The sequence below is a fragment of the Tribolium madens genome, unplaced genomic scaffold (genome assembly GCF_015345945.1).
Source record: "Tribolium madens isolate multiple individuals breed KSU strain unplaced genomic scaffold, Tmad_KSU_1.1 Scaffold_19;HRSCAF=116;Tcas5.2_LG9, whole genome shotgun sequence".
Classification (NCBI taxonomy): Eukaryota; Metazoa; Arthropoda; class Insecta; order Coleoptera; family Tenebrionidae; genus Tribolium; species Tribolium madens.
In genome coordinates this window covers 15288793-15302633 of record NW_025400983.1, presented here as the reverse complement: position 1 = coordinate 15302633, position 13841 = coordinate 15288793, and the positions used below count along the sequence as shown (strand labels likewise).

The window sequence follows — 13841 nt, the reverse complement described above, 5'->3', positions numbered from 1 at the left end:
TTATTAAATAATGATTTGTTTTTTCGTCAATGTTTAATTAATGCATAATTTTCTTCAAGAAATGGTTTGTTAAATTTTTCATTAAAAAAATTACATTTTCATTTAACTTAACCTTTGTCAATGCAAAATAAATGGCAACTTAATTCGAATTAGTTTAATTTTGAATTAAATTTTCATTTCCCTTTCTGTAAACCGGCTCCAAGAGGTATTTATGTTGAAACTGCAATCCGATAATTTACGACCCTGTCTGGTTGCGGTTAGAAGGGTCGGCACCCCGCAGGGGCTGGTTTATTGAGGCGTCATTTTCATTTTGTTCAACTGTACCTACTCTCTTTAAAAATGTATTATAAAAATTACAAAAAAATATTTTTTACTACCCTAAAGAAAAAAGTACAAGCTGTAATATTTTTTTGTGTATTGCAATTATAAAGATAAAAAAATGAAGACGTTTGTTCAAAGTTCAATAACTTAAAATGTTTAAATAAAACATCTGTTTATTGTTTTTGCATCTAAGAGGTTATTAAATTGTCTTTCCAAAAATATTTAGTTTTGAGTGCCTAGAATAAATAACTAAAAAGGTATTTTATTTTAAACAATAAAAAAAACAAAAATACAGTACGTCTTATGAGAGAACAGTGTAAGCTTTAATTTTGTATAAAAAAAATTGAATTATAATTTACAATAATTGCAATTACGTATATTGCACAATGTTCAACATCTCAATTAAACAATAATTAATTCACTGACGATATTTCAACATGTCTGTGAGATTTAAAGTATAAAACGCTATTTTTTTTAATTGTGGGACAGACATTTGAATAAAGATCATTACTAAAGTGTGTAAAAATATTTTGTCAACTAACACTACATGGTAAACCAATTAAGACAGCAACACAATTAATCAGAATATTATCATTATCATAAATTTATATAATAAAGAATGTGAAAGACTTAAAGCAACAAAACAACAAAAAGTAGATTGTTGGCTCTCCCACATCCGTTAACATTTTAGATTTATATAGGGTGTGTATATAAAAATTTTATCAAATAAAGCATTATAATATTTTTGTATTATTATAATGTCCCGGATATTAAGTTACGATTACATAAAGTACTCACATATAATTAATTAATTATTACAAGTTGATTCGACTTTTATAAACACTTATTCCAATTGCAAATTTGAAAAAGGACTCTTTTCAAGTTTTTTTTCCAAAATAGACTTTGTCGCTCTGTTTCCATGTATATGGAAATTATTTGTTCAGTTTATTTCAGTTCAATTGTTGTTCGTTTTGTTGTTTTAGTTTTTTTTATTCGGATATTTATGTATTTGCAGCACAATGTAATCACAAGGGACAATAAATACAGGGTGGTTTCGTTTTAATTAGCGAATAGTAATTGTCCCAGAAAGAAATAGCAAAAAATTGCATGTATGTTTAATATCTCCTCGTAGCACCTAAGTAAAACCGGTTGTACGTATTCGGAAATTTAATTTTCTAATAATTATTTTGATGCCTTTGAGATTCCTCATTACTTACTGGTCCTTGAATGGAATTGGACCCTGTTGCTGTTTCTGCATTTTTTCTCTTTTTTAAATATTACAGAAAATCACCGTTTAGAACATATTAAGAAAAGATGAGAACAAATTCCAAATTTTGGCGCCATTTCTTGCGATAAGAAAGCGTTTTTAAACAATTGTTTATAGGTCAAACCATGTTCTAACCAATTCATGAATTTTTGCCAGTTAAAAGAAAACCATCCTGTATAGTAAAATGTTAGTATATTTATTCTCTCTAAAAAAAATGCCACTTCTGCTAAAATTATCTGATCGTTTATTTAATTTTTCTATTCGCTTTTCTTTCAAAGATACTATTTTGTAGTAGGTATATACAACGGTCGGTAATTTAAATTTGTTTTCAAAGTTTTCAACAAAAATGTATTTTCTAATGTCTTATAGACATAAGCCTTTTAAGGTAATCTAATTTTTTCTGCAAAAACTAACACTGACAATTTCATTATTTCTATTTAAAATGTAAAATCAGTAAGAAACGGTTTAGCAAACAAAGTTATTTAACTTGTTATTTATTTAATGTGTTCAAATTATTTTTAATAGTCCTCCGTGTTAAAAACAATTGGTTGTATATTTTTCAGTGTAATTATGAAGTCAGCACGCCATCTATAACACATTGGTTATCCACACTCACCTCGTCTTTAGCACTCATGTTGGAAGGAGCAGGAGTTTGAAGAATGGGTGTCGCTGTTGGCCCTAACATTTCGCCGCTGTCTTCTTCGACGCTCCCTTCTGCCATGTCAGCCTCGCATCCTGACTCGTCTACAACAACAAAATTAAAATAAATACTCATCTTAGTTGTACTGTGCGTGCTATTAAGCTCCTGATTAAAGTTGGCAACATTGAATAATGTAAAGACAAGACATTTTTTGTGTATCTACAGGGTGCGCCAGAACTCGCTCCCCAGAAAACATTTTCAAGTAAGGTAAGATACCAGGAACATGGAAAAAATGTTTAAAAAATTCTATCTGTCAAAAACTTTTGACATTTATTTTTTGACGTTTGACATATTTTATGTCTATTTAATGAGACTGATGATTTTGTATATGTTTTTTTACAATTATTTAGTAAAAGTACAAAAATTTTACCAATAAAAGCCACAAATAACATTGAACAGAGTTACAATTTAGGATACAGCTTCCTTGTTTCCCTTTGCCTATAGCAAAAAAACTTGTAAAATTATTTTTGCAACAGAAATAAATATATATTGCAACCCTCATAACTTCGAAATTTTTATAGATACATTTTTTTTATACATTTTTTCCATGTTCCTGGTATCTTAACTTATATGGCATTTTTCTCTAGGGCGCGAGTTCTGGCGCACCCTGTATATCTATGTTACTTTTAATTAAACTCATGGTACCTACGACCAAGTACATACCTAGTGTTAATATTTCACTGCTTATGTAATTTTGATAAATAAATAGTTCCAAACAAATTTAAATTAAATGCGATATTCTCCATGTAATTATCATGTGACCCTCATTCGATATCATTAATCACAGGTTGTGACACTTTTCAGATCTAGCCTCAATGGACAGGTATTGCAGCTTTTGTTGAACTGCGGACGATTCTGGTGCGTAGAGTAATTATGACGGTGTGGGGTCTAAGGTGAATTCCGACTAGCATAAATTATGCAGCAAGTTTTAGTTTCGGTCGAAAACAGAGGCCTCAATTGTTAAAAATTGTAGTAGACTTTTTTAACGTATATACACGATTAATATTATTAATATTAATATGGAACCAAGCGGTTTTTTTTTAATCATTTGCCTCCAGAAAGTTATAATTAATACAATGTGTCCGTAAATGATTGAAGGATCAAGTTGGCTTTGAAATAACCTCTGAATGTGACTCTTTATATGATACTGAATACTGATAACACAAAAAATATTTCACATGTGGCAGTGACAAATTTCAGATTTGTTTTTGTTATTGCCCCTAAATATACTAAATATATACTTTCCTCTTGTGTTTTACATAAAATTTCTTTAACACTGAAGAAATTTTCAGACAAAACAATTTGTGAAAATAAAATACGCTCCTGAAAATAAATTTACATACTTCTATCCCAAAAATAACTTTCAATTCAGGTATTACAAAAAAAAGTTTTTATGGTAATATGTGGTCAAAATTTTGTCTCATCATGTGTTTTATGTTTATCTATTGATTTATGTCATTTAAAATCCTAATTATTGAATATCTGAGAACAGATATCACTTTTTCGCGTCTGAAAACAAAATGTACTGCTACTGGATAAGTACAAGAAGTGCTATGTTATAGGCAGAAACACTTTAATTAAAAAGATTGTGTAAATAGAAAAAAAAATACATAAAAAAGGTGATTTTTCTATAGCTATTAACAAACAGTTTGTTTTTTGTTTAACAAGGGCATTCAAGTTGATTTTTTATGACAAATATAAACTTTAACGATACGAGTTTTCAAAAATTACTTTAGTGCTAAAATAAAATTCCACATCCTTTTATTATGTAAAAATTTCAACACTAAGCAACCAACATTGCACATTTATGGATTATTTTGTCAACTTTACGAACGATTTTATTTGATGGCATGAATCTGGAATTACCGACTATCTTAAATTACTGTATAGACTACTTTGTTCACTTTAGAAACGATTTCAAAAAAAGATCATTTATTCACTCATTCTTAAGTATTCTTAAGTATACTAAAAAATTCAATATTCGTGAAAAAATTATCCACAATTCCCACCACAAAACATAACAATAAACGATAACAATAACAAAACATACTGCATCGTTTGAGGAATGATTTTTTTGCTTTAATGTCAAAGAGGCAAGACAAATAACAGCCGTCGTGAATTCAGTTATAATTATTTTCAAAATTTGATATCAAAAAATTGTTGTTGTTGAATAAACATGAATAAACCTGTATTGAAATGTTTTGCAAATCATTTAGTGTGTTATTATTTTATTTAAAACAAATTATAAATATTAAGACACCGCATCAAATTTCAGTCACCCTGTGCATTACAGGATATTTCCAAAAATTTTACGAGGCTTTCTCCTAATGTACGCACCCAGATATACAAAAGTCACAAAATACGGGAAACAAAAAATACACATTTAATTACTTAGTTTTTGAAAACCCATGACAGTAGTTGTCAAACTAATCACTGTTTCATTATTATTCATAAACTGCAGTGTTTCAGAAACAATTATCATTTGTTCTATCAAAAGACGACATGAATATGATTCTAGTTTATCTATCTTAATCACTAACTAACTAAAAACGATGTAATTTTTGGAAGAGTGAACAAACTAGAGAAGATTATCCAATTTTTCAAAATTTGTAATCGAGTTCGTATCGGAATATGTATTATTGATTGCATCTTACAGGCGCAGGCCTCGTAAAATTATGTAGTACACCTTGTATAATTTAATTTATTTTGGTCAACATTCATAAAGCAATCATAAAAAAATATATTTTTCATCAGTACACTTAACTGAAAGTGAATTTATAATTAAAGTGATAAAAGCAAATTTTGAATCATTAGCCTCAAGTTCAGAATGCAGCCATTCGAAAGTTAAGATTAGCACGTCAAAATGGCTTTTATTATCCCATAAACTGGTGTATATTAATATGCGTCAATTAAATAAACCAAGAAGGTAGCTATAAATTTTTCAGACGTTTATATTTTCAGATTAAATTATTTCTTAATCTTTCCGCTTTCTTGCGTACGGTTTGGGTGAGTAAAACTATACTGTAACCAAAGACAGTTATTCGCGGTAAAAAATCTAGTCTCACCTCTTTAAAATAAATTAAATTTAGAATTATGTTGTTTTCTAAGTGTCTAGAGATGGTAATTATGATACCACGATCATGTCAACAGTAATTTCGTCGCAGTAGCTATTGTAGTTCTTGAATTACATTTATCTTTCAATCTTTTGAAGAGGTAATGGGAATCAGACAACTATTATTGAATTAACTCAGTTATCTTATTATCGTTCCCATCAAACATATTTTGTAGAACAGCTTTTCCTACTTTCAATTTGTTTCAATTGAAATTTTAAACCATCTGACGAACTTGTTTACAATCAATTTCAATAGAAAACGTTTTCATTTGTTTAAATTAGAATAGACGCATAATCTCAAGAAAAATGCTAATGCAATAATAAGTATTCAGTTTTTAGTATGATGATGCACATCCTCGAGGTATTAAAAACACTTATCTCACTTTGGAATTCTTGTACAAAACGCAGGTAATTTTAATTAGTTAAACTTAAAATTAATCTAAAATCTTAATAACCGACATTAATAAATCCAGGTGAAAAATCGTGGTTCGGCTTAGGTTTCACAAAGGAAAACTTATCTAAATCATTTCGATAAACACTTAAACAAACGGCTGCCCTTTTAAAAGTAGAACTTCTCACGTAATAAAATTTATTTTAATTAATATTAATGAGCCTTTTTAGCGCAACAAAACACATGGGGTTTAGGAAAATACACAATTTGTGTTTTAAACATTCTTCTGACTCGGTATTTCCAGACATTAATATTAAAATATGTTTATAAAAAATTCGAATTCAAAAGCATGCTTCTTTGTTTAATTACGAAATTAAATTGATGCTTGGAGAAGATATTAATTACAGAAAATTTTCCTCCAAGTTTTTAGGTCAACACTAGCCAACTTTCAGAAATAATAGATTGAGAAGTAGTGCCAACTTGATGAGAATTAATCGGCAATCAAGGGAATACTACTACACATACAGAGTATTGACCTAAATCTGCACAATTGCGTCACATTTGCACAGAGACGGAATTTTAAAATATTGGGTTCAGCTAGCGTAAACAAACTTCTTCAAATCCGATACCATGTGCATCCGCTTCTGATACGTTTTCACTCCCTAATCAAAAAGTTCGGCTAGAAACATTCTACCACGTTAAAGTGTAACAGCAAAGAATGTCTTCCACTGGTAAAAAAACTAGAAATGTTTCTAATGAATACCAGTGTAATTATTATAAGTAGATAGCTTAATTATATTTGCGGAAATATTGATAAAAAGCTGCCATTAAAGCATCCTCATCTTTGACCATTTATATAATTTAAATAAAATACTCATAAACACCTTGTGATTTGATTTGTTACTTTTTCAACAAAGTGTAAAATTTATTGCTAATTTAAAACTCGAGGTTGTTTATAATACTTGGAAAGAAAAAAATGTAACTTAAAATGTAACAATTCAAACACAAAATATACAGTGTGATTTTTTGAACTGAGTGTTTTTTTGAATCATTAAAGTACTCTCAAGATATACATAGATATGAATATGTCCGGTTGACCCAACATCCGAATCTTAAAGTGCACATTTTAAAAATATGTACAGGGTGATTCTTAAATAGACCGACAGAATTTTATCACAGCTTTCCAAGGATAAATGGAAATAATCTGTGCCTTTTTTACGTTCATATTTTTTAGGGGCAGAACTCCCTTGATCCATGCCATTAACGGCGTTTATGAATTGTTGCAATAATCAAGTACATTTTCATCAAATTAATACTATGGTTTCCACTACCTGTGCTAATACTAATTAATTACGAACACTTCAGTGGCGTACGCTTTACCTCGAAAATAACTTTAATAAATTTTATTTGGAGAACGGTTAGAGTAGACACGGTTTGAGAAGAACACATTGAGTCATCACGATCTGACCGTAAGCTAGGCACCAGTGGCGTAGTGGTTCTGGTCGTGTAACGGGATACCGCGTTAAAATTTGAGAAAAATAAAAATTGACGTATATCGTATTCAGTAAGGGCAATTTTTACTTTTATTTGTAAAAATTCTATCCATTAATTAAATAAAGTGAAAAAGTAAGAACTGACTTTATAACACAAAGAAAAAAGCGGAAAGAACACAAACGACACGAACACATTAAACAGTACTAAGAGACTGATAAACTAAAATTGGAAAATTGTAATAGGTATCCCAAAAAGGGATTAACCCGCAAAATTCCAGTAAATATTGTTGTTTTAATCATCCCTACAACTTTCTTTTCAAGAAAACGATAATTACATTTACCTACTTGGAAAATTTTCTCAACAAAAGCGGTGTTGTATTTGATGGATAATTGTGGTTCCATTTTGTTTGTAATTGCAAAAATTTGATAACATTCCTTGCGAATCAATTGTCAATTAGATTTGCCTAGAATCGCACGCCAATGATGTGCCGCGCGTTGAGAGTTCGGAGTTTACCCTGAATTTAAAAGTGGACTGGGTCCGACCAAAATTCGTCCGTCGCGCATCATCAGAGATGTGTTCTTCTCAAACCGTGTCTACTCTAAACAAAGAATTTTTTCAATATTTTTTCCAGTATGTTCTCATTTGATACTACCAAGGATAAAATTTTGTCGGTCTATTTAAGAATCACCCTGTATTTTTATTACACACGAGCTGTTGTATACTGGGTGGTGAACAAGTTTTTTTTTCAAAAGAACACTATATATTTTTAAACTATTAGTTTATACGTGAAAAAAACGAACTCTGTAAATTAGCAGATGAGTCCGCAAAAACGTTTTAGGTACGTATTACAAACATTTTTTTTTGTAAAAGCTCCCAAAAAAAAACAACTTCACAACTCCAATTAAAAAAATTTCGCCACCATAGTAACCAAATTGACTTTTTCGTCCGGAAAAGTATTTTTGGGGACTGAGTACCAAAAATACCCATTTGACGGACTATTTCATTGAGTCCGAAAAAGATTCAAAAAAACATCTATTGTTGGGGACTCAGTGCCTAAAATAGCTATTTTACCTACTATTTTATTGAGCCCGGAAAAGACTCATTTTATGGACTCAAAAAACAGCTACTTTCGGAAGCGTATACAAAAAAATTCAATTTTTAACATGTTAAAATATGTATCCAGAATATTAAAAAAATAATAAAATTAATTTAATTTAATATGTAAAACATGCATAAAACACTTTTTCTAAAAGGGTAAAGTCGCTAAGAGCACATAAAAAATTTGTTGATTTTTATATTACAAACGTTTCAAATTATTGAGATATTTTGAAATGTCCTTCGGCGTTACCAATTTGTCCTGCCTTTGAACTTTCTGATTTTTAAAATCACACGACCTAGGAAAATAAAGCAAATCTACCACTGCACGGAACAAAAAATAAGTTATAGAAGTACAAAAAATACTGTGACGATCAGTTGCACACTATGTGCGCTTCCATATGGTGACATACAGACACTATCTATTTTATACATACTCGTAGTATTAAATACATAAGCAGTTATACAACCCTTTTGAATCACTATGAATTAAGCAGTTATACGACCCTTTTGAATCAATATGAATTAAATTTTGAAAAAACAGCATATCAAATAAGTAACTAAAGTTCAAAACTATACACAAAAGAAAATTGAAAAAAACAGTTCCGGTAGCTACGCATAGAAATATGCTACTAACGTCGATTTTCTATTTGATTTAGGTATTGATTAGAATTGCAATAATTTGCTTAACTATTTCAATGTCAACATGTGGAATATTATTTAGCTGCCAATTTATTGATTATTATTATTATTGTCAATCAAGTCTACAATTCAGTAACTTGGTATAAACTCAAGCCACGTGTTTTTCAGTTTGACCACTTAATCACCTTCTAGTATTGCTAACTTTTCCAATGTGGTAGACTACAGAAATGTGCAAAACGAAAAAAAAAAAAAACGCCAAACCAATTTTTCAAAACTTATTATAGATGTCCCACGTAAGATTTATGGACCTAATATCTCTATTATTTGCTAATGGATTCTAACAAAATTTAAAATGTAGATTATTAAGTAGGTAGATTTAAATATCGCATTACTAAAACAATCCTAGCCCTTTGCATGCGATTTTACAAGATGCAAAAAATGGGCTGCTATAAAAAAAAAGAACGGTATTACCGAATTTTAGTCATCCTTGGCTATCGGACCACAATGACATTGATATTTGATGTTTATTGTCTCTTTAACTTTAAAAAGCTAATAACGTAATTTAGGAACTGAATTTTTTGGATAACCATTTCAATACAACAAAAAATGCGCCAAGGAACCACTATTGTCATCAATGATTACCTTAATTTACTACAAGATTTTAGGGTTGTACACAACGGTACTTAGAGACGTTAAACCATTGTTTTAGAGCTAACTTCTTTCAAAAATTAGATCAAAATTTTAACAACATAATCAACGGATTCAAACGAGTGATTTATTTATTTTTTTGTACGGAGGTCTATTTTTTGGTGCTTAAAAATATCAATAGAAGTTTCGCTCAATTTTAAATTAAGAAAATATGTGTTAATTATTTTCTTGATGTAATTTTATTAATAATAATTGAATCTCCACCTTCTAAGTTTTCTACATTTTAAATTTCATAAAAACCCTGCATATGTATTCAAATGGAACATAAATATACTTATTTAATATACTTATAAAATTTTAAAAAAGAATATGGTTCCTTGTTTAAAAGTTCAAGTTGTTAAAGATCATAAATTTTATATTTTAAATCATAAATTATTATGCTTTTATATAAAGCAATTTTTTAACTTAGTTCGTTGAAATCTTTTCTTATTTTACAGCAGTCTAATGTTTCTTACTCTTGAAACATTATTTTGTCTTCGTTTCCCTATATATTTTTGATTTCTTTCAAATTTGCTTTTTCTAATACCCACACTTTTTAAAAGCTAATCATGAATAATTCAGGCAATTTGCCTACGTCTAATAATACTATTTTCTCCCTCGTTTTTGACTAATGAGATGGTACCTACCTACTTTATTTCCTGTAGAATAAAATAACGCAAGCATTTGACATTCGGCAAAGTTATCATTTTCTTATATCATTATTATTATTAACTTAGTCTGTTGGAAGTAGAAAAGTTTTGTATCCAAATCTGGAATATACATCGCTAATGCTTCAAAGGAAAATGCCCTCGGCTCTTTTTAATCCCCTCTGGCATACTTACATCCTCTGTATTAAAATAGTGACTAATACATAAACAATTATTATGTAAGTACTGCACATTATCAAATTTATTACCGATTATTGCATACTGGCCATTTATTAATTCTTACTGTTTATTATAATCATAATACTGAACATAGAAATAGTGAATAATAAATTAAGTACTGTTTAAAGTATTACAACAAAATTTGTGTATTACTATAAAAAAATACCAATATAAATAATTTACAGCAAAATTATTCTTTCAACTAATTAATGTAAAACATAAATATTTCTATAAAAATGTAGGTAATAAAATCAATAAAGAAGCCTAAACAAAGAAAAGCAAAAAAAAAACAAAATATGTGTTTGTAAGAACATGAAAAAAAGATAATTTGAGAAAACAGAAGAATCTAATGTCAAAGGAAAAAAGAGATAATACGATTAAAAGTGTATACGTACAAAAAGACGTCAGAAATCAAAAAATAAAAAAATAAGAAAATAAGAAACAAAAATGGTAAAAACAAGTAAAAATGAAGCATTAAAGAAAAGAAACAAAGAAAAAAAATGTATATCAGAAGTCGATAAAAGTTGTGAAATAGTCATTAGGTCACAGAAGATTTCATTCAAACAGCGACGATATTTTGTGAAGTGGCTCTTAATCCTTTAAAAAAGACACACCTAAAATTTTTAGATAAGTTATGAAACACCTTATACCTTAAGTATTATGGACAGCCAATAATGAGTACATACTTTGTATGTACCATGCAGCTTTTTATAAAAAAGAGTATTCCACAAATAATTCACAAAAGAATAAATAAAATGAAATAAAAAAGTAAAAATCTGCCCAGCAGCGCGTATTATTATTCAAAAAGTGATGAAATCTTTTTATTTTCATGGTTGTTACATCCTGACCTATCAAAAAATACTTTATGTAGTTCCCCGACGTAAACAAAGTAAAAAAATCACTTTAGTTGCAAAAAAGTAAGCCGTAGCACTCCCCTAATCTCCGTTGAGTAATTTCGCACTTCGCGGTATGTAAAAGGTCTCAACTTCTTCACGTATGTATGTCGGTCAGTCACCCAGCGCTCTACTCCTTGGTCTTAATTGCATTAGCATGACCCCACCCACCGCACCAATGCATATTAATAAAACATGCTGCCACTGATTTATCGGCGAGGTCGTAAAACGCTAAACGTGCCTCTTTAAAGTCACAAAACGGTACTATTGATAACTGGCTCCGGCCCTGCATCGACTTAATTCTCCAAGCCGACTGGATCAATTATATAAGAACAAGGGAGGTCGCTGAAAAAAGGGGTCCCGTCTACCAAATCTCATCGCCATTGTGTACGGTCACGCATGAACTTCGAGTGGCACGCGTTACAGCCGCCTCGCCTGCTGCTGGCGTACTTCTACAAGAATAATAAAGAATCTAGAAGCTAAGGGGTAATTTGCAAGGGGTGTCTGCACCGATTATGTCGATGGATGAAAGAGCTGCTGCTGCTGCTGCTGCTGCTGCTGCCAATTGCCGCAATTATCGAACCAAACAGAATTTACTACATGTTTAACGAGAATACGAGACTATGTTAGATTGTTTTATTTCTTGGAACTTTTGGGGTTACGTTCAGCGTTTTATAGTTGCGCAAAAAATGATTTATTTATGTCGGTATTTATAAAACAATTTGTTTATAATACGCAAACATAATACATTTGTAGTGTAGATATACAGAGTGTTACAGAACTCCCGGCCCAGAGAAAAATGTCAAGTAAGGTAGACACTAGCAACAAGAGAAAAATGTCTAGAAAATGCTATCTGTCCTAATTTGGAGATTTCACTTTTTGTTAGGTTCATTTAGTGTTACCCATGATCTTGTTTTTTCATAATTATTCAGTAATTTTTTATAGAAATACAAAGTTTCCCTAGTAGAACAGTTGAAATTTTAAGCATTCTACGGCCATTTATAGATCACTTTTCACCCTGGTTTTTCACCTAAACAAAATAATTAAACTTTTCTAATACATACTCAGTTTCGTAGAATGTAAGTGTAGATTTTGTTTTTACGTATAGCAATTTTAACAAAAACTTTATTTGTTTTATAAAAAAAGCGTTACATTTGTTTTAAAAAATTGTATAAGCAAGAGTTTGCTTGCTCGAATGTGATTTGCTGATTGCTGTTTCTTCCTTCCGTATCTAAGTTTTCCAACTTTTACAATTTTTTTACTATTTTGAAACGGATTAAAAAGACATATACGTTAGAATAAAAAAAATTATTAAAAATAAAAAGACTTTTCTTCATTTATTCTATATATTAATAACATAATTTATTTCATCATACTCGTAAGACTACGATTTTTCATTTTCTTTTAAAAAAAGTAAAAAAAATACGATTTTTATTTATTTTTTTGTAAATTTTCTGTTATTCTTTACTTCATAATAAATACAAAACTGTAAAAAATAAAATTCTTTAATTTGTGAAATAATAAGCATAAAAAATAAAAAATCGGATAGCCCATAATTTTATTTTTTTTGAAAATGTCAAAGACATGCTTTTTTAAAACTAAAATTATATTAGAAATTAGTCTTTAACCAAGCAGAGCTAAACCCCAAAAAAAAAGAATTTTTCGTGTCTTATACAGGAATCTTTTCACTTATTTAGAACACACTGTATATACTTAAAAATTATATGTATTTCAATGATTGCAAAAAGTTTATTAAAAACTAAATAAGTTTATAAAACTTAACGAAATTATCAAATTCTGTCCAAATATCAACATCAATTGTGATTTTCTTTCTCAAACTGTTTTAAGAAACCTTGCCAACACAATGATAAATAAGGTTTTGCATTTTAACATTCCTTTAAATTTTGACGGAGCTTTGGAAAACACAATAGAGGCAAATAATATGTACATGATTTGGACCTATCTTATTATTTAAAAACATTATAATTAAAAAAAAAAACTATTTACAGCAAAATATACATAAGGATAGTATTTTATCATAAATGACGCATAAAATTTTATATCGAGTTGTAAGTAGTGAAAGTAATCTCAAATTAATTCAACAGTTAAAGATTAATTTATTCAAGCTGCTAATAAATAAAAGTAAATAGTTCAACTATTTAACCTTTTTTATCAACAATTCATAAACACAAACAAGAAACTAATATAAAAAGACTATGGTCCCAAAATAGTCCGTAAAAAAATACTTTTCCAGACTCATATAATGTTGCACAGGCCGACATATGAGGTGTTTTAATTTTAAAAGCCGTTTCTTTTTATTTCATGTGTCTTGAATTCAAAAATATCCGCGCT

The 13841-nt window shown here is 29.3% G+C and overlaps 1 protein-coding gene across 5 annotated transcripts in view; it reads right to left on the bottom strand.

Moving 5' to 3' along the window:
* LOC123010528 (POU domain, class 6, transcription factor 1) overlaps window positions 1-13841 on the bottom strand; it is a 131254-nt gene that overhangs the window by 106554 nt on the left and 10859 nt on the right. For all 5 annotated transcript variants that reach the window (XM_044407492.1, XM_044407501.1, XM_044407510.1 and 2 more), the window contains one exon: window positions 2205-2332. In XM_044407492.1, the coding sequence (XP_044263427.1) occupies window positions 2205-2309 (105 nt within the window). In that variant the 5' untranslated portion in view covers window positions 2310-2332. Of the gene's footprint in view, window positions 1-2204; window positions 2333-13841 lie in introns of those variants that run through there.